Source organism: Arvicola amphibius, chromosome 14, assembly GCF_903992535.2.
Source record: "Arvicola amphibius chromosome 14, mArvAmp1.2, whole genome shotgun sequence".
NCBI classification, from domain to species: domain Eukaryota; kingdom Metazoa; phylum Chordata; class Mammalia; order Rodentia; family Cricetidae; genus Arvicola; species Arvicola amphibius.
The window spans coordinates 47325415-47353284 of NC_052060.1; the positions used below are offsets into that span (position 1 = coordinate 47325415).

At 39.9% G+C, this 27870-nt stretch overlaps 1 protein-coding gene across 1 annotated transcript in view; it reads left to right on the top strand.

The window, feature by feature from the left end:
• The first annotated feature begins 7068 nt into the window (after positions 1–7068).
• Positions 7069–27870, top strand: part of Unc5c (unc-5 netrin receptor C) — a 331978-nt gene continuing 311176 nt past the window's right edge. Inside the window, exon 1 of the mRNA XM_038311663.1 lies at positions 7069–7549. Coding sequence (XP_038167591.1) covers positions 7426–7549 — 124 coding nt within the window. The 5' untranslated portion in view covers positions 7069–7425. The remainder of the gene's footprint in view (positions 7550–27870) is intronic.

Consider the following 27870-nt stretch of genomic DNA (forward strand, 5'->3'; position numbering starts at 1 on the left):
CACTGGGAGGGATCCTACAGACTTGTAAGTGGGAAAACCATCTGGTTAGTAGCTATCAGATGACACAGGGAGAAGAGAGATTAAGTCTAATTGTCAAAAGTTTACTCCACAGTGATATCATGCACATAGATAATCTATAGTTATAGATTAAAGGAGACTAAAATCTACTTTTGTTGATCCAGAGGCTTCTCTTTATTCTATTAAATGTCATTTCTTCAATTTGCAAAGTAAGAAATGCCACCATTTTCCATAAACATTCATTTAAGTTGCATATTCTGTTTTTAGTATATTTTTTAACTTTTTATTGTTTTTTCATATACTAGTTACAACACAACACTGATATACAGAAATCACAGCAACTTTTTGTTATTACATCATTTATTTTTATGTTTTTTTCCTTTTACCTTTTTGTAAATTTTGAAATCTATTTTCATTTGGTGTACATGTATACATTGTAAGGTTTTTTTGGTTTTTTGAGACAGGGTTTCTCTGTGGCTTTGGAGCTTGTCCTGGAACTAGCTCTTGTAGACCAGGTTGGCCTCAAACTCACAGAGATCCACCTGCCTCTGCCTCCTGAGTGCTGGAATTAATGGCGTGCACCAAAACTGACCGGCTGTAAGTATGTATGTTCTGGACATTTGTGCGGCTCCTAATATGGCTGCTGGGGACTAAATCCTGGTCCTCTACAAGAGTTGAAAGTATTCTTAGTCATGAAGCCAGCTCTCCAGCCCGTCTTTCTTTTTTTAATTCTTTCCTTTGCAGCCTGCTATTTCTTCCTTTTCTTCTTCCTTCCTAGGTTCTCCTGTTATTATTGCTTTTGTTTCCTTGCTTTATTTCCATAAACACTACCATATCTGCAATCTGACTGTACACTTCATAAAATTCCACCCCAACGCTACAGATTTCCCCAAATTTCTAGTAATATATCCTACTGAACATAATCGTGATACCCTGTTCACCCCTTTGTGTCTTCATTAAATAAAAAAAAACATCCTTTTTGCTCAGCAAATAATAGAGCTAGCTACTTCCTATCTGTCTTCATATCTCCAAATATCTCCTACTATCCCATTTTTTCACTCTGTGCCTTCCTTTTGTGCCTCCATTCCATTGCCCAACACAGCTGCTCCAGCCAGCGTTCACAACATTATTCCCAACCTGTAACATTTTAAGGAGTCACTGGTCAAATTTCCAGGAACAGATAATGAAGCTGCTATGGCTCTGGTCTCTGTAAAAACTGTTTAGAATGCATCTAAGGTTCCTGCACCCTGGAGACCTGTTTCTTCTTCCAACAGGGAAGCACACATGAGGACTAGAGGAGCAAAAGCCATCAGCATCTGTGAGAACAAAGGTCACACATTATGGGTATCAAGAGCCAAGTCATTTAGAAAAACAGAATCGAGTTCCCAGAGCCTGCTTGTACTGCCCACTCCCAGACTTCTTGCTGTCGTAGATAAATAGCCTCATTGTTGGAACCATGAGCATTGCCTACACAAGTGCCTATGCCTCATTTCTAGTTGTCAGCTTTCTATTATTCCTTCATTGGCGTTTTCTAAGATCCCCTGTAAACACATGTTATCTTTATTTAGAAATTTTTTATTCTATATTGTCCATTGATTTCATCCTTTAGTATATTGTGACTATTATCCACGTTATTCTTCTTCAGGGGTCCTAGACAGGAGCTTCCTTATAATAAGGGTTAATATGATAGTATTCTGAATTGAATTAAATTTGAACCCAATTCTTCCTGTCAGTTAAAAGAGAAAGCAATCTACAAGGGGGTAGTGTTCTTTTCTTCCTAAGTAATGCTTCTTTTGCTACAGTTCTTGAGTTATGAGACAAACTTCAAACTGGTCCTTAAGGACCAGTTATGCCATACACTCTACAAAACACAGGCCTGCCTGCCATCCTGGTGGTGCTCCCTCCATTGTCTTGGCACTTCTTTTATATTAATTTTTCATTCCTGTTTTGATGTTTCTTTGGGGAATAGCTTCTCCACATTTTTAGCCCATGTATTCTGTTACCAAAAATGAACACTTTACACAGATCAATATACTTCAATCATCTGGTCATAGTGATTGCCTTGATCAGATAAGACAAGTACATGCTTCCTGGATTTTGTTGTCCAGAATAGTGTTGTTCTTTATGCTGATATTAACAATGACAAAATTAGCATAAATCTGGTGCTTCCAAAGCTCCTTGCACCTCAACCCACAAGTCTCTATGGGAAGCTAAAATAGGAGTGAGCTTACCGAGGTCTGGGATATGGGTATAAGAATCAAAGATGTTAGTGATATGTAGGTTCTTGGGACTAGAATATGATCCCTGAAATCTGAGTGGCATTAGGAAATATTGACTGTGTTGCTTAGGCACTCTGTTTCCTTCTGTATAAAAATATTAACTCTAGGTTTCCCTGTGACCCTAAAGTTCGTGCATTGGACACTTGATCTCCCACTGCAGTAGTACTGAGTCATGGGTGCCTTCCAGGAGGTAACTGAGTCATGGTGTACTGTCCTCATGAATGCATTAAGTCATCACATAAGTAGTCTGTCTGTGTGGAAATGGGTTCCTTATAAAAGGATGAGAGGCCCATCTTCTCCTGCTCTCTCAAACCTCTCAATGTCTTTACCCATTCATTAGATGACCCAGCAAGAAGAAACTCACAGTTCCCAGCAATGCCATCTTAGATTTCCCAACTGCCTTCACAAAAATAGGGAGGTACATTTGTGTTTTTCATATATTACCATTTTTAGCATTTTGTTATAGTTACTAATGGAGTTACTAATGTTACTAATGGAGTAAGACAATAGTGGCATTTTGTAATTCAATATTCAATGTGATAATTAAGAAGGCAGTAACAAGGAACTTAGAATCATCACCTGAACATAGCAATTAATCCATAAATGTTAGCTATTGGGAGCATAGACATTTTCCCCCATAGCATTTAAGTTGGATAGAATAAATCATTATTTTTTCTAAAGATGTAGCTTAAGTCACATTGCTTTCACTTGTGAAGGGTCTTGTTTAATAAAATGAACAAAAAGCACAAAAATTTAGAGTATACAAGTTTATGAGAGACTGAGTCTCTCTGGGATGATGATGAGAACGGGGATTGAATCAGCTGATTTTGGGCCATCTGGCCTCTCTTACTTGAGGTTTATCAGTCACATTACAGGAGGGCTCCATGCCCATCCCCCATTCCTATTTAAGAAGACTTTTCCTTACCCTCATCCTGTTTATTCGGTAAAATCCTGCTTCGATATAGCCAGTTAATAATATCTCCCACTGCAGAAAATTATTTTTAGACCTCCATAAAAGTACAAATGTGAAGAATCAAATACAAGGACAGAGATAAAAATGACAGATACTATTTCTGTTATGAAAATATATGTTCAGTTCATTTTATTTAAGCCTTGTACTGGAAACTTTTTTTCCATAGTGTTTGAGTAAATACTATTATTACTAAGCAGCCCACACGCTAAATAGCATACTTTTCTTGGTGTAGATTTCTGGAGGGATATGCAAGGGATTTGCATGCTTAATTCCCATTAGCACCTGTCACTGGGATTTATTATCCCACAGTTAATTCTCCACTTACCGGAGCCAAGAAATAGGAAGCCCTTGCACATGGATTGAAAGGAAGCTTTTTATTTTTTTTTTTTTCAAAAAAATGAGCTGCATTTTATGTTGATTCCTTAAACACCTGCGGTATCCCAAACCTGAAAGGTCACATTCAGATACACTTTGTGTTCGGTTTTATTCACACTTGATTTTTATTCAACAGCTAGAAAAGCCTACAGATCATTTAAAAATGCACAGGGTGCTATTCAGAACTTGGCTCAGTTTTCAAATCCACTGGCTCACACTCCTCTATTCAATATCCGAGAAATATTTATTGACTTTGTGCTAGGCTGTGTTCTATATTCTGGGCAGAGTGTGTTGAACATAACAGGAAAAATATCCTCCCCTTAAGATGCATACTTTCTATTGGCAAGTATTTATATTGCACATATTTATAGATGTACATACACATATAGATGTATAAAATAAGCATTCAGAAATGTGGGCAGATATGTAAAATAAGCATTACTTGGAAAATCCAAGCAGGTGAATGGAATAGAAGGTGATAACTCGCTTCTATTTCCCAGAAATTAGTCACAATCCTCTGTAGGCAGGGATATTTGAGTCCAGATCGCAGAGATTTAGCGAGCCTGCACTGAGCAGCCTCTGAAACACTGTTGTTTTCATGAAGACAAAATTGTGACAGTCCGTGACACTAGGCGGAATGCTGATACAAAGGCAGTGTGTGCCAGCCTGCATGCTAGAGCTGCTCTCCTCACGGGGCTTTCCCTGCTCCAGTTCATGTGCTCTGACTCTGCTGTTTCTTCACACTGTTTCTCCAACCCTTCTCCTGCCCTCTTTAGGCTGAATTTCAGTACTGAACGACTTTCTTTTCCCTATCGCTTATTGGTGCTTTTAAGGAATAATTTCATGCGGTATTGACTGCTGAGGCCTTCAAAGACCCAAGCAAGAGGATGTTACCATTTTAACCTTCCTCACCTGCCCTAAACTTTGAAGATTCTTTTCATGTGAACTTTGAGCCAACCAAACCTGAATAACAACTATAGATCAGGCTCTGTGCTAAAAATGAGGGATGAAAAGACCCTCGGGACAAGGAATCTGCTTCAAATGAGTTAAGTTCTACTTGGAACTTAAAAAGGAAGGGTATAAAGAATAAATGAATATCTCTTTGACTTCGTCATTGTTTCGGACAGGATCTTTCTGTATAGCCATGACTACCCTAGAGCTCACTGTGTAGACCAGGCTGGCCTCAAACTTACAGAAATTCTTCTGCCTCTGCCTCCTGAGTGCTAGATGAAAAGCACGCATCACCACACCTAACATTTTACATGCTTTGGGGTCTTGTTTACACGCATTGAGTTTGCACAGAGATTTCTCCCCTGGACTTTAAGCTATTATCCTTCTTGGGGAAATGATAAAGAAAACCACTAGGTTTAATCATAGTCTCTTCTGGTGGTACTATTCATTATGGTGATGGGTTATCACTATCATCCACTGTGTGTGTGTGTGTATGTGTGTGTGTGTGTGTGTGTGTGAAATCTCCAGATAGCTGTTATCATTAAAATGATTAGTGACATAAAGTTAAAATTGCCATTTCACCGAAGCCCCACTTGTAGTATCCACATAGGTGTGTGAGCCAATAACTACAATTTTGGAGAACACAGACACAAGCATACTCTCAACCTTAACAAGGAGATAGTATTGTGGAACAGAACTGGCTGAAGTAGAAAGAAAAGCTGAGAGTGTTCTAGATCAAAGAGTAATCAACAATGGCTTCACATAACCTTGCATATCACTCCTTTTAGTAGACCCATTTTACGGGTTAGACAAAAAGACACTTGGCCTTTTTGGCTAATGTCATGCACCTGGTAAATCAGTGTGGACTGATCTGCCCATCTGGCACCAGCATGTGACCTCTTACCTAAATATCATGATGTGGCCATGTGAGGAAGCTAAAGGAAATTAAGCGTTTTTAAATTGGTAGGCAGAGTCTCCATGGAAATAAAAGGAGGCTAATTTTGTCATTGTCTCTCCCAAGAGTGACCGATCCCAGTCTATGAAATTCATCCACAGCGTACATAATGGGTAGAAGTTTCAGTGGAACTAGGTAGGCAAAACCATGAGGCATTAGCAAAAATCTAGGAGAAAATTCCAGAAATAGAAATCAAGGCATGAGGTTACCTGATCTGCTCACCTGAACAGAGTTATGACTATAGTACAAATTAGTCTTGAAATTCGTATTTTATCTCCCCCTCCTTCCTCCATGCTCCCTCCAGTGGTGTGTGCGCGTGCGTGTTTACACATGGCTCTTTTCCACTGTGATCTTAACTATTACATGATGAAGTATTAATTTTAAAATGCAGTAATCCTAGAAACGGATTTTTCTCACAATGCTCTCTTACGGAGCATAACTGGTGCCTGTGCCTTCCTTTTGTTTAGACTGGTCTAATTGTACCCGTTTATCTTTACATTCCTCTTCCACCCTTAAATGGGGAATCTACAATCTAACTAATCCTTCCACCCCGCCTCAATTCTTTCCCAATTCATGCAGATTTTGTCCTCATTTGCTGCTGTTAGGAATTTGGAGACTAATTCATGGGCTCCAACATCATTTGAGTATCTACAAATTTTGTTCTGTCTGTTTTCAGGGAGTTTCTCTCAGTATTGCCTCGGCACTCTTTATACGCTGAATATCAGCAGCCACCGAGATGAACAAGCAAAGGAAGCAGTACCGAGGGAGTTTCCATTGATTTTTAGTTTTTGTTCCACTGCAAATAGGTCACAGGCTCGCAGAGCATAAAACAGCCTGACTGGCGCTGACAGCCCAAAGATAGTGGGCTGGGGCACCGCAAACGCTTCTTGCTTTCTTTCCCATCTCTGAGAATAAGTTCCAGCCCACCTCCGGCTTAATCAAGCGCAACTCCCCAAATCCTAGAGCGAGTGCAGTCCTTGGGCTTCTGGCTGAGGCTTGGCCGGCTTGGGGACACTGCCAGGCAGTGGGCTGAGCTCCGCTGGACGGGGCCAAGTGGCCTGAGGCGCGCCCGCAGCGCTGGCGGAACAGGAGTCTGGCGCCCGGCAGGAGGCTGCGCTGCCCTGGCCGTGGTAGCCTTAGCTTCCAGGTGTCCCTTGTCAGCGTTGGAGCGAGTGAGCGAGTGAACCCGGCGTACTCCACCTTCCACACGAGGCGTGGATCTCACTCCATCCTCGCTTACATAAGGCGGGCGAGCGCGCTCCCGCCTCCGCCTCCCTCCGCCCCCCCCCACCCCGCGAGGAGTGGGGCCGCGCCCTCCACTCCTCCTCTGCGAGCGTCTCCCAGGACCCCCTCTCGCCCCACTCCAGGAGGCGACTGTCGCCGGACCGTCGGTGGGCGGGCGGCAGCCGGGGCGTCTCTCTTCTGCACAGGAGCGCGAGGATAGGAGCCAGGAGCGCCTCGCCCGTTCGCATCTCCTCCCACTCTCTCCACCTCCCCTCCACGGCGTCTGTGCGATCCCCGCGGGCGCGGGGACCAGAGAGCAGCGCCCGCTCCGCTGGCGGTGGAACTGCGGGAGCGGCTGTGTTGGCCGCGCTGCGCCTCACTGCATTTCCCGAGTGGGGGCAGAGCACTCGCAGGCGGGAGACGTCAGTGGCTAGGCGCAGAGGACGAGGGACCTTCAAACTCCTCCTCGGAGGCTCTTCTCCACCCCCTTTGGCCCCTGCCCTTGGAGAAAGTGGAGTGTGGCGCTCGGGCTGCTGTTATTTCTCAGGACTGCCTGGCGGTGGCCGGATTCAGCCTCCTGCCTGGCGGGGCTCTCTGCTGTTCGCGCGTCTCTTGGTGGCGTTCCCCTTCCCCGCACACCTCTGCCGACGATGAGGAAAGGTCTGCGGGCTACAGCGGCCCGCTGTGGACTGGGACTAGGATACTTGCTGCAGATGCTTGTGTTACCTGCCCTGGCCCTGCTCAGCGCCAGCGGCACCGGTTCGGCCGCTCAAGGTAAGGGGGTCCACAGGGCGCGGCGGTCACCTCCCTTTGCTTCTGCCTTGCCTCTTTTCTGCCTCTCCGTCTCCCCGGTGATCCTAGCTTCCTCATCTGCCTGATTGCCCTCAGTGGAAACCACTTTAAATTCCACTTTCCCAACTAGTTAAGAAACCAGGTTTTCAGCATTAGCTCCGGATGAGGACGGACCCGGGGTATGAAAGTGTGGCCGCCGCCGCCTCTGTGCCTGTGGGATTCTGGAGTGTCTTTTGCACTTTCAGCCCCACACGCGCACGTTGTTGCATACTGTACACATGGAGGTTTCCAAAGGCACTGGATAGTGGCAGTGTGGTGTGCCAGACATGCGCCCCGATATGCGTGGTGTGCAGAGACTTCCCGCGGTGTGCGGTGGCTGGGCTTGCTAGATCTTCTCCCATCTCAGCTAAGGAAATGTGTCTAGGACCTATAGGCGCTAGTGCCCTCAGAATGCTGGCGGGGCGTTATGGAGATGCTCAGTTTGCTCAGAAAGGACAGGCTTCGGATGTAACTGTCTGGCAATCTCTCCGTGTACCCCTCTCGCCAGGCGAACCTTGAAAAACTTCATACTCACAGCCCATGGTGGGAGACTCTAGTTGATCAAGCCAAGTCTGCAACTCCCTGGAGTCGGGGCACTGCTAACCAGTTTATAACTGACATTTTAATGCATGTAAGCCTTGAAGTAAGTGTGTAGCATCCTGAGGAAAGCCGAGTTAGGAGAGCAGTTATTCAGAGGTGAAAATGTGTAAAGACAGAGGGAAGGTACCTAGACTGAGGGTCATCTTTTGGTGTGTGCGGGGGCGGGGGGTGGCGTCCCTTCTTCCTCAGTGAGTTTTAGGAGTTGGTGCAGTTTCCAGCGGTTCAGACTAGAAAGTGGGTAAAAGAAAGGCAGAGCTTTCTGGTTTATCTCCTGTCACCGAGGCATCTCATCCAAGCCCAGTTCCCACCCGAATTCTTCATCCACTAAACAAAAAAAAAGTATTTATTTATTTTTATGCCTATAGCCAGGAGGCGATATCGCTTTGAAAGAGGCAGCAACTGAGAAGCAGTTCAGAAACCTTCCTATCTACACACACACACAGACACACACACACACACACACACACACACACACACACGTCTGGTTTGTTCCACTTCTTTTATGAATTTGGAGAGATGGGGAGGCCAAGCTGTAACCCGGACTCCTCCATTGATGCTCCTAGACTGGTTTTTCCCAACTGCAGACTTCATCTCCTAAAATCTCAATGCCCTGGTGCAGGAAGAAGGTGATGAATGCAGAAAGCAGCCAGGAGGCAGGCAGGCAGGCAAGTCTGGTGCTTGCTCCTGAAAGAGGTATCATTAGCAAGACAGTGTGAATCAGAGATAGCTACTTAAGAAGAATGTGGGTTTTTCTTCCCCATGCTACATTACTTAGTGGCAATGCTCATAAGTCCTTCCTTTTTTTTTTTTTTTTGGACTGACTCTCCCATTCTTGGAATTCAGCTCTGCACACCCCCAGAGCACATCTGACCATTTTCAAGGGACACTCTGGTGGGAAGCCCATATTTTTGAAATTAATCAGAAGTTCTCAGGACACTGGCCAGGAATGCTTAGAAGAGGACCTTAGGAAGCCTAAGTGAGCAACCTGAGGAACAGTTATGGCAGCAGCTATGTGACTCCTGCTGGAAACCCTTGTCATTACTGGGTGCACAAAGGACTAAGCCATTGGGGTTGAGGGGCAGGGTAAGAAATGGTTTGGGAGCAGGCAAGTTAAAGTCCCCAAGATGCCAAAAGGAGGCAGGATCCCTGCGGAGAGCTTACAACAGCCAAATTAAAAAGACTGGGTAGGAGAAGGATCGATAGAGATAATCAAATGGGGGACTCTAAGTGGATTAATATTGAAAGAAGGGAGCAGAGCCTAAAAGAAAAGGAACCCCGGATTCTCTTTGCCTCTTGCACTTTTTCTTCGTCTGCTCCAGACAAGGCAAAGACTAAGGATTAATTCTGATCTTAGACAGCAGAAGAAAAGCAGGTTCGGCAGGGTGTGTGTGTGTGTTTCTTGGTGTGGTTTTTCTCCATTTACTTTAGTTCAGGGAGAATAACATTGCTCCTTCAAATCCCATGGTCTGAGAGGCAGGATTCCTACTTTTATCTTTGTTATCCTCCATGTTCCAGACCACCAGCTCTTCCTGTGTTATCTGGGCTACATCAAAGGAAGTGTAAAGCACAGAAATCTGCTATCCGCTACTGTCCCTGTGGCTGCTACTCATTAGCCAGGCCTGTTTACTACTGACCTGCTGTTAACACTTTCTTCTCAAGTCATTCACTGTAGGACAGTCTGGGAGGCAGGCTCCCATCTCCTCCCCTGTATCCTTTCTCTTTATTTTGCATTAGAGCTCCCACACATACCCTCAAGGTGCCATTTGCTTGTTCTGATACCTTAATGACCCCAGTGGACTATGTTTTTATGAATGCAAGCACCTATGCAATTAGAACAGGGACATTCATTAAGTACTTTACAATGTGAAGGGTTTTAATCTGTTGGAGCAGTACTGTGAAAATGAGAAGCTTTTGAAAATAAATATGTATCTAGTTGAAAACAGCCTAGGAGAGAGAGGGGGAAAACAGTGCTTAAGATAGAACAGAGAGAGTATCATTTGTGAGTGAATGAGTTTTGCAACTGTGGTTTAAAGACAGACAGCAGTCATTTTAAACAGGTCCTTGGGAAATTCTCTAAGCTGTAGGCAACAACGTTCCTCTCTCTGCATGGGCTCTAATTGTTTCATTGAAGATTGCTGGGAAACCTTCACTCCAGGGAATTTTCAGGGCTCCTGACTTCCAAGAATGAAATATTTTTTACTAGGAAGAGCAAGGAGGGAGGGAGGGAGGGAGGGAGAGAGAGAGAGAGAGAGAGAGAGAGAGAGAGAGAGAGAGAGAGAGAGAGAGAGAGAGAGAGAGAGAAAGGAGGGAGAGAGAGAGCAAGGAGGGAGGGAGAGAGAATGTGTTCATGAATTATTGTCTTCTATCACGCCACCCTTACAAATTATAATGCCTCTCTTATCTGCCACCAACTAGTGTTATGTGTGCTAACACCTTCAAATTCAGACCAGAAAATTACTGAGGAAAAGTCAAAGATAATTCTCATTGCATTAATTTATAGTGTGTTCAGAAAACAAGTAATACACTTCTCTTGGAGAGAAGGAAATCATACTTTCAGGACTTTATGCATGTTGCTGTTACTGATGAATTTGATTATTATTCTGTCATATACTGCTCAATTGGGAGGACAAATTCATGCATTCTCTTTGGGGATCTACAATAAGTGAAAATAGGCAAGTTGGCTTTTGTTCGGCAGCTAATCCTGAGCATTCTAACTTAGTGATAAAAAGCCTTCAGAGAACAAACTTTCCAAGCACCCTCTTTAAAAAACAAAGCAAGGAGTGTGGTGGTATACTCCTATAAGACTCCCATTGAAGGAGGCTGAGGCATGAGGGATATAAGTTCAAAGCTACCCTGTACAACAAAGCCAGACTTTGTCAATAAAACAAAGAAAAGAAATCATTACATTATAATAAACATCCTAGTTAAGCAGGGAAGGATCATTTAAAGTGTCTATCATAGCACCCTGAGAACAGATCATCATCAGAATTCATACCAATATACACAAACAACTCTCCTAAGGATATAATGAGGCATGAGATGTACTAGCCTCACTTTCTTTGCTTATTTAGTGTTATTGTTGAGACTTAAAAACATCTGTCCTCTAATGCGTGCAGTATCCCTCCTATTAGCATGATTGGGGGAGAATGTGCTTCATTAGGCCTTAACTGCACATAGCATGTTTCTGATTTAGGTCATAGCTTTGCTGGAGCAGCAGAGGGAGTCACTCTCAGGAGAAGCACTGGGGATTGTAGCCATTTCTGGAAGATGCTGTAGGTAGAAATTGAGCCTAGACTCCGGTCTTGAGGTTTCAGCCTAGATCACATGTAGTTGACCTTTGTGTCCGAGGCACTTAAAATCAAATTTGTTTCCATTTCCTGCACACTTCATTTGAATAGAGTGTGTATTAGAAGTGATATTCCTAACAAACTACTCTGGTCCACTGGTATTATGTCCCAGACTGTGCGTTGCTAGTTGGAGACTTAGACTTGAATAAACTGTCTTCAACCTCAAGACAGACCTGTCAGCATAGCATTTAATTTCTAACATTTAATAGCATTTAAGTTATAACACTGGGTGCAGATATGTTCCTTGTGTCAGAGAGGCCATCTCTCTTCCATGAGTGACACTGGGGACAATTTTAACATTTTAAAAGGATTAATGGTAATGCCAGTAGCAGGGAGGGGACACTTGGGGGTTGAGCATGTCCAGACATATACTCTCATTCATTCTTCCTCCTCTTCTGTGCTGGCTGGTAACTGGTGAGCCACACACCTCTGCCCCAACCTGGTCCCATTACTGGGATTACAGCTGTGCAGCATTATGTCTATGTGGGAAGTGGGATTATCTTGAAGTATTCAGATCCACCCACTTCTTGAGAATGAGGATTGAATCTAGGTCCCTGTACATGTTGTGCTAGGCAAGTGCTATGCCATGAAGCTGTAGCCTCATCCCTATCTACTTGGAGTCAGTGTCTTTTTTATGACTTTGGGGAGGTACAAGCCAAGAACTGCTCATGCTGTATGCCTGCTCTTCCTGTTAGTGCAATGCCTCATAATTCTCCCAGCCTCTACTAGCTATGTGTCCATGCCTAAGTTATTTAACTTTTCAGTGCCTTAGTTTCCTCACATGGAAGATGAGAAAATAAATGCTATAGTCATACTTGGCTTGAATTAACAAATGTAAACCAACTAGAGTAGTAGGTAGCTCTCAGGAAGTATTGTAATCCCTTGGCTTCCAACTTAAAAAACAACAAAAAAACCAGCAAAAAGTGAGGCAACTGTACCAGTACTTCAGTTTACTCAACTCTATTTAAAGTTTCAGATTTCATTTCTTGTGATTGTAGTGAACATAAACAATAAACAGTCCTTGATATCTCTTTTCATGTCCCTCTCTGACCAACTTCGAAGACAAAGCTAAAAATTTCAAGGGACCTTTATGTTTATTTTACTTATAGTTAAGACAAAAAACACATTTCTCCTTGCAAAACTGTCATTCTGTTTTAAATAATTGATAGTGTAGTTGTGCACTTAACCTCAAATACCTTATCTTCTCTCTGTTCTCTCTCTTTCCATCGCTCTCTCTATTTCAATTACCATCTCTTTCTCAGTCTCTTAATCAACAACTTCCTGGACCTCTGAGGGGATGCCTTTATTCTACTGCTTACTTGTATTTATTGCTGTTTGTATTTGTTAAGGAGGAGTCCATGAATCTGAGAACTTTTATATAGACTGTCAGTTCCAGGATGTTTTAAATACAAACGCAGTGACAGTTTTGTGCTACTGGGTTGAAGTTCATTTTCAGGAGTAATTTTGAAATGCTGCCATATTCTTATTTGTATTTTTTTTTTTAAAAAAATGTAGCCTATAGTTTCTCTTGTATTTTGTCTTTAAATTTACAAAGTTTTGATACAAATTATTTTGTGCAAGTATCTCTGTGAATTCACAGAATCAGAAGTACTGAATGTGTGTATCCTCTCTAGCAATTTGTATACGCCAAAATACTTTTTTATGAATGTTTAAGATGTATATCTCAAGTAGTTATACTCTTTATAAGGAAAAATTAGAAAATATCAAGCTATAATTTGAGCATTCATTTAAAAGTGTTGATTTGCATTTGAAATGTGGCCTTTCTCTCATTCTGAGCACTACTGCCCCCACAGAATTATACAGGGAAGTTCTGAAATACACAAAAGAATATACTAGAATTAAGGCACTTAAACAGACCTTATCCACACAGAGCTGGAGTGCTGTGGCGTCAATTAAACTGAAGTTATAATCTAGAAAGTCAGCTCCAACTTTGAAAGTGCCTAACCTGCAGAATTTTGTCCTTACATCAGTATACCTTTTATTAGCAGTGAACAGTAACTCAAAAGTGCTTTGTGTTGCAAAGTGAAGCATAACATATGAAAACTACAATGTTTGGGGAATACCCTCTGCTAATTAAACCACACACCATGTCTTACTTTCCCATGAAAGAGAACGGGAACAAGGTGAACCTTCATCGTACTGACACGCCTACTGGAGTTCTTATTTCGAATACGAGGAATAGCATAATCCTATTAACATATGATATAGATTAATCAAATTTAACTCCAGAGTTACAAGCCTTATTTATTTTAAAATGTTGTGAGAATAGGGGGCTTTACTTTCATTAATCATTCTGTCATGCAGCTCCTGTGGCTAGTTTCATTTCTCAGCAATTCTGAGAGCAGTAAAAAGGCCTTGGAAGATGAACACATACTTTCTGTCCAGCTATGGATGCTAAACAGAAACTCCTTCAATACATTTAACATGCTTATTGACGAGTGCTAGAATTTCTAAAAGTCTTAATTGATTATTTAATTGTGGACTACTCAAACTTAAGTATATTTCATTATGTTCTATTTGTCCCCTATTGAAAAGTCTTATATAGGAAGCTTAATTTAAATAAAAAATAGGTTGGTTCTTATATATTAAAATGTTTCTGAAGTTCACTTATTAAACCAAATATGTTCAGGAACATAAATGTTGGCCTTTGTTTCTTGCAGTTCGTGAAAGCTAAGGTGGGTATAGAAATTATGAAAATATTACAAGATAATAAAAGTTTTGAAGTAAAACTTTGAGAAAAATTATCATGTAACATTAATTCAGAAGATACATTCTCACAGATACATTCTCACAGAAAACAGAAGTTTTATATATTGTGTTAAGCTGTATGAAGTAACATATTTCTAATCATTAGCAAAGAAAATTAAAAAACAAGATTAAAATTAAAAGAAGTAGTATTTTATCATTCTACTTCCTATATGTTTACAAGTGAGTTACTTGTACTTAAATATTCTAAATAATTATGCTATCTTTTTTTAAATACCGTGAACTGAAGGAGTCCTTTTGAAAAACTAACTCTTTTGAAATTAAGCAGATGGTCAATTTATTTTGACAGAACCTAAAATGATAGTAACCATAGGACTGTTAACTATTTTGTGGGTTTTGAGATCTCTGTTATCTCTAATCTAAGCCAAACAAACCCCAAATTACCACCTCAACAAAAACTGGAAGATAGGAAAGAGGAGTAAATTCTGATAACTCTGAGATTGTACTGGCTTTGGCTTTTGGTCAAAAGAAAAGTGATATATTGTATCTCATTCGAGTAAAGACTGCAAAATGTACACATTGTGGCCACCCAGTGGAAAGTCTCAAGTTAAGCAAGTAGTAATGCTGTATTCACTTTAAATAAAACAGCAACTATATTGCCTCTCCTTTTCTTTGCAATCTTCCTCATTCTGGATCCCTAAAATGATGAGAGACTGTGACTTAAATTGACTTAGGGAGACAACCCAAGGACTGAAGGAAGCTGATACTTGTCCCCTCTTCACACATAGGGCCTTCACCTACAGGGCCTTCACCTTGTAAAGCAGAAACTCAACTCTGTGACTGCTTTCAGGAGTGGAAGGGAATCTTTTTGTTTGTTTTTATGATTCATTATTAGTTCAATCTGAACTAGAGGCCTTAGTAAGTGTAATATCTCCTCATAATATTGAAGAAGTTAATGATATAAAGCTTACATATAAATCATGTTGTCTTTCTCCAACTGACAAAGGATTTCCAAAGTGTTTTCAAGGGCTGTGTTTGTTAAGAAGTTGTATCTGGATCTTTCATGTACCTGTTTAAGCAAGATGTGCTTAACTGGGAATTAGATGAATGCTAATCTGAGACCCACCAGTGATTTTTTTTTGAAATGTGTCACTTAATCTGAAGCTACCTTGTTAAACATTGCCACTGGCAACAATACCCTGTTGTTCCAGAAGGCTCACCTGCTTGGAAGAAATCCTATAGCATGATGCTCAAATTATCTGGGAATTCTTAGGGACAATTGTCCCTAAAAATGAATTTCCTCAAGTGGAACTGACTTAATAGAATTACAGTGCATTTGGAAAGTGTTATCACTGTCTGCCTCTCCATGCTAAGTCAAATCTTTATTTTTATACCACTACTACACACGTGTATCTCTCTACAAACAATGAAAAAGACTACAGTGAAACTGTTACCATTATCTTGCAATCACATGATTGAGAAAACTAGAAAGATGGCTGGGAAAATTTTCAGCTGTAGGTATGACGTCCTAGTTGTAAAGAGGAGGGATTGTTTAACTGAATTTATTATAAGTCAAATGAAAAACATGCAGGCAATTTTTAATGAATTAAATAACTGTAATTTTTCTAGGATGATTTTAATAAAATGAATAAATTATAAGAAGTAGATAAATACAGTTTGATAATCTCCTATGAACGTGTATGTGTATGTGAGTGTATATGTAGCAATATGAGTGTGCATTGTCTATCTGTAGTATCTTTTGATTTTTTTTAGAAGAAAACATTTATTTTCAAAGAAAAAACAAACTTGTCTAACAAATGTTTTATTTTTACTTATAGAGCTCATTTCTGAAGGTGATTATAAACTGGCAACTCAGATTTCATCACAAATTTCCTAATAAAAAAATACATCCTACTTTTCTGTAGAAAGCTGCCTTTGCAAATTGCTGAGCCATTTTATTGTGTGGTGTAGAGACATACCTGTCTCATCTGTTAGCAACAAGTTGTCTCCTGATACCACGTGAGGTCTACTTTCTGTGGCCTATGGCTAACAAGCAGAACTTCTGATGTTTTCCTTCATAGCCGTATGGTGGGCTCTCATTCACTGACTACAGTTGAATGTCTATGATCAGTAGAGTATCTATTCCCAAGCAGGCAGGGGGAACAACTCTTGCACAGGGTCCTGAATCTTTCTGACTTCTCTAAGAGAGTCAGGGTTGTTCTGGAAGCGCCAACCATGAAGTGATCTTATACATGGGCCCAATGAAGGCAAGGTCAGCTGGGCTGTTATATATATGGCAGTTTTGAACTGGCATTTTAAAAGTCCACAAATTCTAGAATTCAGACGACCATGTTCAACACTCCATCATGCATACATCCTTCATGGTTGACATGGGGTTTTCATAGCAAAACACTTAGGATACTGTGAAAAATGACAAAGAAACTATTATTCCTCACAAAGTTTTGTGATTACAAGTCTAAAAGTTAATGCGAAAGGTTGCCTGTTTAATGCTGACTTGCAAATCTAAAACGAGGATCTTAAAGATAACAGATTCCAGAGTTCTTGGGTTTATTTAGCATTCAGTGACAGTCACTAAGTTAGGGAAAGGAATGTTCAAACAACACACTTGAGGAAAAGTGATTTTTATAGGAAGGAACCATTTCTGCTAATAGCCAGTAACTGCACATAACCCCGCTGACATTAAAAGTCCATTAGCTAAGCCCAGTTTAAATACCAGCTGATGCCGTGTCAGCTAAATGTATGCTGGCATGTTTTCATAGAATGCAGTAATAGCAGTTCTGTATTTCCTTTCTAAACCTATGTACATTAAGTAAAACAAATGCCATCTGATAGTAGTAGCAGGACTGCTGCTAAAGAGGCAGAGATTTGTGATGAAATAAAAGTAGCCGTCTCTGTAACAAGAAGATAGTATGTGGCAGTGATGGCTTTAAACTGGAGGCTTTGAAAGAAATCATCTGGAGTAGTTTAAGCTGACATTCTAAAGGAGTTGCTTCCATAGGAGCCTGCTTTCACATAAGGCGCCCTGAGAAGTTCACTTAAAGAGATTTTTTTGTTCTGCTATTAGCTACAATGTTTATTTTTCCATATACTTTGAAACCACAGGAAGTCCTTCCACAAACGGTTGTGTGTGTGAGTGGGGAGGCGTGTGAGGGTCTGGAAGAGGATCGCAGGAAAGCACAGGTATAATTTAACACGCTCATATTTATAAATGATCCCTGGGGCAATATTTTAGAAGCTATGTAATATGTATGTGCTGTCTGCAATGAAAGTGACGGTGGAAATGCTCATATCAGCCCCCTACCGAATTCCTTAAAGATATTTCTCACCTTTAGAAAATTTTAGACAAAACTTGGATACGGTTGATTATTATAGACTCTGCAATCTCTTGTTAAGTCATCTGAGAATAGACTGTAAGCCAGTGTTCTGTAAGTGTGACACCGTGGTAGTGCTGAACACGGCTGCTCAGTCATCTGGTGTGAGCAGAAACCTGGGCAGTAATTAATCCGCGGCTGTCATTCTCACACCACTCCAAACACTAGGAGACGGCCCGAGCCACCTCCCCCTTCCCCATTATCAGGCCATTAGCAAAAGCCAGCATAAATCAGGAGGGCGGAGCCCAAGTCAGCACATGACCCCATCCCATGTGCACAAGCTTCCTGAGCATCTTCATAATCTTCACTGAAATTCTTAACATATTTTCTTGCCTTTGGGGTTCTGAGTTCTGTTCTTTAATCAAATGTCACGACTTTTACTTATTTCTACTTTGAAATTAAGTGAGCAATTTTTTCACATGGTAAAAAGTAAAAGCCTTACATGTCCCTGTGTTTCTTGAAAAGAATGATAGCAAAAAAGAAAAAGCCTACTCTTTAACAAAAGCAGAGATTTTTCCTTTTGTGTGAATAGATTCTCATACAAGCGTTTCTTAATGAAATCAAGAAGTTCTCTTTAGTGTCACTGACTTGTTTTAATACATCCCAGGACACTGTAAATGTTCATTTTGAATGAATTGTGAGCTTCCATGGTCAGAGTTTATGAAATTAAATTACTAACCAAAATCCCATTTACTGACATATTATATGAGGGTCTTGGTGAATAAACTTGTCTTTAGTGCATAACACAGGCATTAATAACAGATGGGAACATGTCTCACTCCAAACAAGTGAACTTTGGTTTTTAATTTTCAACCTATTTTTAAAGACTAAAACATCTTTTATAATGGCTATTTCAATACATTTTTTTTTTCTTTTGCAGTGCTTGAAATTTAATTCTATTGTGAAATGAAAAGAGACTCTCGTTGTGTTTGGCTGCATAATAAATGTGCACCCATCTACAAACTTGTATTATGAAATTGAATTATGTTGAAAATATAACGAGATGGTCATAGATTGATTGAAATTGGACAGTTATTACATTAGCTTAGAACAATTTTTTTTTTTTTTTTTTGTAAAATAACTCCGCGCTGCGTAATAGACTTGCTGTCTTGGGCAGTTTGAGAAGAATGCACCCCTCTTGGTATGACTACATTTTTCAAAGAATGGAGTAAACACATTCCCACTTAAATGTGTTAATTTATGCTTGTAAGGCTTTTCTGAAAAGAGTCCTTGTCCACTCTGAGATTTATCATGACCACATTCACATAAGTGGATGGCTTTATTTCTCCCTTCTTCTCTGTCTCTGTGTCCTTGTCTCTTTTCTTGACTACTAGGAAATTAAAGTCATACTGTTCGCAAGTCTGTGCACACCTGGGAATGTAGCCTGCATCTGAGTGTTTGGGTGTGATAATTTTCAAGTTGAACAAAAATATAAATATAACAAAATTTATTTAAATATTCATATATATGAACAGTGGGTATCCTCTGACAACTGGTACTAAAAATCCTGCCATTATGTCTGTGAGTCCCTTGGCAAAAATGATAAAAGTGTGCTGAACTTTGTGCCAGGCAGTCATGTACAAGTATAAAATCTTAGTTTCAATTCACACTGGGAGCAAAAGATAAAAATAATTGTAGTATTGATGTCATAGAACTGTAGGGAGGAATGGGGTGATGCAAAGTGAAGAGCAGAAGACAGGGCTTGGCATTAGACAAACATTTTGTGCACTTTGGCCTTTGATATTGCTGTTCCTATTTTATTCTTATAAATGGCTACACTATGTAACTGTTTTCATTTGGCATTGCTAAACTTCTATTGCAAGAGTGAGAGGACTTTGTTCAGTTGGGGTTAATATCAAATGGAGGAACAGCTTATGGGCCAACAAAAATGTTTTATTACTAAAGATATATTTTTTAAAAGAAATTGTCACATTTTAAAAGTCAAAAGCTATACCAAATTATGATACATTTTACATTAAAGTACTTTAGCAATTAGTATTTTCTTTAGTGTGAGTTTTTAAGAACACTTTTTTTTTGCTTTATGTATATGAGTGTTTGCTGTGTGGATGTGTATGTGCCTCTGGAAGCCAGAAGAGGGTATATGATCCCTGAAACTGGCATGCCAGTCACTTGTGTGTCATGTAGATCCTGGGAGTCAAACCCTAGTCCTCCATAAGAATTAGAAGTGCTCTTATCCATTCAGCTATCTCTCTAACCCCAGTGACTTTTTTTTAAAATAGCAAATTCTGAATCTAGAATGTATTTCAGCTAAACTAGCATTTGATAACTTTAGGTGAAAAACACCCATTTATTCTTTTTAAACTATGCATTGCGGTGTTTGTTAAATGGAGGTTAAAGACTAAGAAAAATTAATTATTGAACTCTATTTTTTGGCTAATATTTAAACTCTTTCTAAAGGAATGGAAACAATTAACCTTTTTCGTTATGTCAAAAATTTTAACATTGCAAAGCATTTACTGATTCTAATATGAAAGCAAAAGTTAATTAAACTAAAATTTCCAAGCAAGGCCAGAGTTCTTCATATGCTCAGGGTATATATTAAGATAAAAGCCAAAAAGAGAGAAGAAATTAATTATTTGCCCAAACTCTTCAATGTATCTGCATGTATAGCGGGTACGTGTATGTGGGTTGCGGGGTATCTAGTTATTACTGGATCTGGTCTGCACTGCATTAAATTAAATATTTTAAGTGGATTCAAGGAGAGGCCAATGGAGCTCGGCTGTTCCTCATAGGTATCCATCTACAACTTGTGTTCTGTGAAAACGAAAAGAATATTTGCAAAGATTATAGTCCTGTTTGCAAAAACGTTTCCAGTATGTAGTTATAAAAGGAAAATTTATGGTTGGTTGAATAATGACTGTATTTTGAGAAGAGTACAGGCAAAGGAGAAGTTTCCCAGTTCCAAAGACTATCCAGTATTGTATTTTATGGTTCACTGTGACATTACTCATATTTTTGTTCTTTTGTTTTATATTTTTTTCAAAATATGTCCACTTGATAAGTGCATAACCAAAGAGCACAACAAAAAGTACTGCAGTTCTAGACCCTTTAGCAACCACAATGTGATACATACATTAAACAATATAGTGAACAAGGGCCCGGCATTCACCACATTAGAACTCTCCCTTAGAAGGCAAAGATTTCTTTGTGGTTTGTGTTATGCAAACATAAGATTTTATGTCATTTAATTTTTAATTCCACTTGTCCTTCCCTACTTCCCTAAATGATATCCTAAGAAGCATCCACTTTTTGAAAAGGGAAAGTTATAGGGACTCTATATAATCAGAAGTGAGTGTCATCTACATAATTTTAAAAACTCTTGTCTTCATAGATCTTATTCTGTTGAAAGAATCCAGTAGAAGCAATCTGGAATGATTTTTATGATTGATTGGCCTGTTTATCTGGTGTTTATCACTACATATAGCATTTAATTTGTAGTAGTTTTCTTGGAGGATTTCCAGGAGTAAAAGACACAATGCCTGAGTTATGAGCCTGTACTTTTGACTCCTCCCAGCATGTGTCGTCTCCTTAAGGTAAAATCAAGCTCCTCAATGTTGTTTTAAACACTAAGATGGTTTACAGACTGTCAGTACGCAATTGCCAAAGGTTTTTGCTTCATTTTTTAGTTGATGTAAGCATTACCTATAAGAGATGATGTGCTATTTTACTGAACGGGTAGAGGAGCCATTCAGAAAGTTATGTTATTGAAACCAGAAATTATTTCTTAAAGTCCCATATAGTGAAATGCTAGCAAAAATTGAAATATACTCAAATATTTAATGGCGTTGTATTAGGAAAGACGCATGTTACTTTAATATGGTCACATATAGCCATTTTACTGAAGTGGAGAAGCAAAGATGTTTCTTGGCCATTACCCTCTGACCTCCAGAGTGAAGTCAGGTAAATGTAGCACCATATGCAGAGCCCTTTCTCTTCAAACGCTTGCCTATATAAACTTCACATTGCTGGCAGGAAAATTTGCGCTTCTATGTCTTACTTAACTCCTACAAGCTTTTCTCTAACTACAAGGTTATACACTCCCCTCAGCAGGCACTTGCTTCAGGCTAGACCATCCATGGCCCCAGTAGGACAGCACCTATACCTACCTACCCCAGGCTTCGTAGCAAGCCACCAATGGCTTAAAGCCATTCTTCTCTCTTACTCATTCCTCGGCCATTCATCTCCCCTCCTCCAGGTTTCACACACTGTTCATTTCAGTTTAACTAGGTCAGCAAAATGACTTCTCATACCCGGCTTTACTGCTCTTCTCTTGCTGCGTTCCCAGCTACACGTCAGCATGGTGAGTGTTTGGTCCCTAATCACCCTGTTGCCTTTAGCACTTGACATAGGATTTGACACAAGGGTAGTATATAATATCCTTCTTTGAATGGTACTGAATAAATTCATGTTTTTGCATAAATAACAAGAGTGTGGCTTTTTTTTTTGACAACCCATTTTGGTAGAATTGGCTTTTCTCTTTGCCTCTTGACTTAAAAGTTCCTCGATGAAGTGAAGTAACTATGAATCTCTGGATAAGAACCCAAACAGACTGAAGAGTGAGTTTCTACCATCCATTAGGTACCAATGATTTTAGTGGGGCTCTCTAGTGTCAGGATACTGAAGGCAGAGCTTCATCCAGTGTTAGTATTGGAAAGTGACAAAGTATTTAAGAGAGAGGACCCATTGGATTACTGGCCATGTGTTCTGGGAATTCTCTTTTCTCTCTCCTGTACTCTTCTTTCTGGTCATCATGTGCCAGCAGGTCTACCCACCCCTGTACTTCTGACAATTCTATACTGCCTTGTTAAAGACCCCAAATAGCAACAGGGCCACTGACCATTGACCAAAACCTTGGAAACCATGAGAGAAAATAATTTTTCTTCCTTTAGGTTGACTATGTCAGAAATTATACCACAGCCACAGAAAGCTAAGATTAACCAAAGGTCAGCTTTTTTCACTTCAGAGATCCATTCCCATTGGATTTTCTATTCTGCAGTGAGTTCATGGCTCTTTAGTGATGAATTTTGGTTCTATGATATATGAAACAAATAAGCCCTACATAATGATGTACAAAAATTTTGAACACAGCTGACCTCAGTGCCCCAGTCAGTCTGCTGTAAAAGAACATGGGGCTGTGGAGGTTCACAAATCAGAAATTCCTGATATTTGCCAGAGACTTTTAGCAGTTCTTCACTTGTTGATATTGATAATAAAAACTAACTTTCCAATTTTTATGCATCATTTATTGCTATAGGGATAGTTATTATTTTTCTCTCTGGCAGGATGTGAGAGTAAATATGAAATGAGAGGCTGAAATATGGCTATCCTGTGGAGACCTATTGGCCCACAGTCAAGATAACCAATCCATTTGCATCATGAATAATCACTATCCTGTACCTATTATCTGAAGATTTTTTTTGTGGAATTATGGCCTATTATTTTACATTAAATATTTTGATTTTTAGACTGGAAAATTATATAGCAAAATAATATTACAAAGCATTATTGAATTAATCAAAAGTTCTTACAGGCATTGGATTATGCTACTCTGCTAGTCACGAAAAAATTCTAACAAGGAGTAACTTCTTTAAGACTACAGCAAACACAGCCCCAACTTGCCCTGGATAATTATTGTGGAGATCTATGTGGGGATCTTTAACTAGTGCTGTTTGTAATCAGGCAGTCTGATGCTTGCCTGGCCATAGAGCAGAGGAAGTGGTAAGGAGACAGACCTGTAATTAGCAACATCAGGTGCCCATAATGGAATGCCAAAGAGACAGTCAAAGAGCAAACACTGCTTCAGCAAAGACAGTCAGTTTAGACTCAAAGACATTTGAAGTTAAGAAAAATAGTTGAGGGCAGTATTAAAATAATACTTTTTGTATACAAAGAAAAATGTAATAAACCTTTTAATGAAACTTAACCTCTTCCCAGACACCTAAATTTTCTGAGGAGAAGGCAGTTAAAAGCCAAGATGAATACTGGTTTTAAAGAAGGAATAATTTAACATAAAACTTTTTTAGATTTTAAAATGTTTATTTGTGATTTGAAAATGTTTTGATCTTTGTGTGATTAAGGGTCATTTGAAAGAATTGAATGGAAATGAGTTTCCTTTTTCAGAGTAATTTTCATGACTTCAAGGACACAAACTCTTGGCTTCTTGATCATATAGCCTAAATCTCCTGTCAGTTAGCAGTCTACTGTGCTAATCCATTTTACTTTTAAAAGGGAGAAAACTATTATCCTTAGAGGCTCTTAAATGAATAATAAGTCATGTGGTAAAATATATACAACAAATCATGTAATTTACAGAAAAAAAATGTATCTAGGTAATAATTTCTATTAATGATCTTCACTTAGTGAGGTTACTTTGATGCAGCAATATAGTCCACTATTTCAAACTAGAATCTATGGGGATGACCTCAGTGTTATCTTTGAGTTGTTTTCATGTTTGTTTCTTGTTGGGCTATCTGCTAAAATCTGCACTCTGAAGTCTTTTATGTCTCTCCATTATAAAGTGAAGTGAAATTTTATATGGAGTTTTTTTCTTCCTTCCTCCTCCTCTCTTTTCTTTTCCCCTCCCCCTATTCTCTTTTTCTTTCCTCCCTTCCTTGCTCACCTCACCTCCCTCCCCCCTCCAAATAAGGTTAAACTTGGGTTGTTTGTGCCATGGGAAATGCAGGGAAAGAGGAGACCTCATGCCAGAGAAGATCATAATGATAATAAGTCTCTTTAACTCCATTCATGCTCAGATGTGTCCGGTATCTACTTCAGTGGAATATTTGTCTTGCTGCCTAATATGGACTTTATATTTACCACTATGGAAGCAACTGGGGGAGCCAGTCCTTTGCTGCGCTGCATTTGCCGGGCATACCTTCAACTCCCACCGTACTTTTATGTCAAGCTCTTGCCCTACTTAAAAGGAAGATGTAAAATTTATTCTGGAAATTTGCCAGAACAGACCAACCATCCCTCAAAAATGCAAAGGAGAAAGATCTCTGTAGTTAAGCTAAAATAAACTTACCACAGCTGACAAAAGTTATGCTTAGGATAACTCTACCTAAAAAAAAAAAAAAAATGCATCTTCATTACTGAAGGTCTCAGTTTGATTCAAAGCAAATACCAAATACGAGAGTTTCAAGAATAATCTAAAAGAGGATAGATACAAAAGGAGAGGAAATAGCGACTGTATGATGTATAACTTATCTGTATATTTCACTTATTTGAATTTCTTTTGCTTCATGTTGTTGAATGAATTAGACTATGCCTGACATCAAAGTGGTAGTTAATAAAGTTCTCAACGTGTGTCTCAATGGCTGCCCGAGGACACGATAGCAGAAATTTAAACTTCTCTAAGGATAAAGTTGTGACTGGGATTTTAGCAATGGAGTGGTCACACTGTGTCCTGGTCTTTTAACTTCTTGTATGTCTTTCAGACCCTAATGATTCAGTTTATATTTACTTATGGAAGAAAGTAAGAAGTCTAGTATAGCTGAAATTAGTTTTGGCCCATAGAGAAAAAAGAGATAGAACAAAACAAGTGTGTGTGTGGGGGGGGGGAGTAATATGGGCATGTTCATGTGTATGAATGTGTGTGCACACATGTGTGCACATGCATGTGGAGATTGGAGGAAAAATCCAAGGAGCAGTTCTTCAGGAGCCACCTATCCTGTATTAGTTTTGAGGCAGGGTATCTTTAAAGTCCTGAAAATAAACAGGCAGCTAGGCTGGATGGCTACTGAACCCTAGAATCCACCTGGCTTCTGCCTAGACCTAGAGACCGACAGGCATGTGTCACCACACAGGTTTTTATTATGTGGCTCTTTGGGGGATGATCTCAGGTCCTAATGTTCTCTAGGCACGTACTTTACCAACTGGGTTGTTTTCACTAAACATGCATTACTTGTCTTTAAGAAACTCAAAATCTTGTTAGGGAGATTTAAAAGATTCCTGAAACGTCTGTAAAGGCATAAAATGAAAGGATGGAATGGCGATAATAAAAAAACTTAGTTTAGGAGATATAAACGCAGAGATCAATTTGGTCTGTTGCTGGAACTTTCTGCTGAAGTAAAAGCCGAGAGCAGCACTGTTCTTTCTCCCTTACCATGGAGAGTCCCCTGGAAAGGTCGTGTTCGAACTGTGCTCTGCTGTGCAACCATGTACGCCGCTTTCCATTTTCTTCCCCTTTCGGTTTTTAGAGCACCCCCAGGCTTCACTTTTTAATGGTTTATTATTTATGTTGAAGTGAGGAGTTACAGAGACTTGTTCTCTGGTTTCTCAAGTCCCTTTCTGCTTACTCTCCTGGGGCTACATTCCATTTCGAAGTGCAAAATGTGCCTCCAACCCAAATTTAGCTGTTTTATGACATACTCTTTAGCTGAGCCCCTTAGTCCAGACGTGACCACATTCTCAGCAACAGAGTTTGAGTGTGTCAAGTGGGTCAGGTTGGTTGTCTCCTTTTAAATATAGTTTTACATTTTGTAATTACTTGTTTGGATTTTGAGTGATGGTCTCCTTGGTACTCAAATGTTTATAAAATGATGTAAATCCTGGAGAGGATGGATATGCGGATATTTCTCCATCTCTTTAGAGGTTATATGAGGGGAGGGAGTCTAGTGTATGAATCTTCATGGGTGGGAAAATTGATGAGTTAAACATAAACCACCTGTAGAACTGTTTCAGAGTCAGTTGTGAGAATTTCTACATTTTTTTTTTCCATGGGACACTAAATTGAAAGGACAAGGGGAGTTCTATGAACAACCTTGAAACTTCAATCTGAATTCAAAACATAAGATTAACTGTGTCCAATGTTTCCCAAAGAAGCTTTAAGATACAGCTCCATTTCGGCGTAACCATGCAGTATTTGCTGTTGTTGTTGTGATGTTTTCATTGTAGCCCCTTTTTGGGGGCGCACCTTTAAACTTTGCTTTTCCTAGTATTGCTGGAGTAAACAGTGACTAGTATGCCAGTGAATGATTCCAAGACTCTGGCATTTTCCAGGTTTAGAAAAGTGAATGTTAACAACAAAAATGTGGGGAAAATGTGGGTGACGTGTCTAAAGTGAGTTCAAGGGATAGTGTCAGCCTCGTGTGAGGGAGCTTAGTGTTAAAGTTTCCTAGATTGATTGAATAAAAATAAAGAACTTTATTTTATGTTTTATTCTTTACTTATGAATGTGTACCTACTGCCATGAGTACATGTTACAAGGAGGCCGCGGCAAGTGCAAGTACCCGTGGAGGCCAGAAGAGGGCGCCAGACTTGGGAATTGTAATTACAGGTGCTTGTGAATTGCCTTATTTGGGTGCTGCGAACACAGCCCACATCCTTTGCAAAAGAAGCAAATGATCTTAACCTATGATCCATTCCTCTAGCCCGCTGAGCCTTCTCTCTAACCTTGGAACTTGGTACTTTAGTGGAATAATGAAGTCACTGTTGAGATTTGAATGTGGAATGTTCCTACAGCTCCATGCTGAGAATTTAGCACCTAGCTTGTGACCCTGTGTTGAAGGCTTCACAAGGCTGAGTCTCTCAGGTAGATATAGGCTATAAGTATGGGTCTTAAAGATGAGATGTACCCTAGTTCCTGTCTCTTGCTCTTTTTACTTCCATTCATCAGCCATGTGAAGAAGCCACTGCTTTGTGCTCTTGGCAAAGTCCATGGACCTACCCCACCACGTCTTCCCTGTTCTATGGACTGAAATCTTGGGCCAAAATAATCTTTCCTTCTTGAATTGTTCATCCAGGAATTCTGCAAGTCCCACAAAAGTAACAAGTCCTATCATCTCATACTTTCTCAAATGTAACCTGTAGTTATTAATTGAAATCAGTTCTTTCATTTAGCACACTAACTATAAAATAAGGAAGCCTGGGGTTGGCAGGGTGACACAGTGGTTAAGATCAAGCACTCTTCCTATGACTGGCTCACAACCACCTGTAACTCCAGCTCCCGGAACTCTGGCTTTCTGATTGGCTTGTCACTGCACTCATGTGCTCAAATCCACACCCAGACACAAAAAATAGGCACAAAATTTGAAAAATAAAAGTAAAACCTTTAAAAGACAGGCAATTTTAAAAGCATTTGGAAACAGCAGTTATAGCAGTAATCCTGAATTTTGGTTACATGTTGGGGTACCTATTGACTTGTAAAAAAAAATCTGGGAAGGAAAAAAGTGGAGGC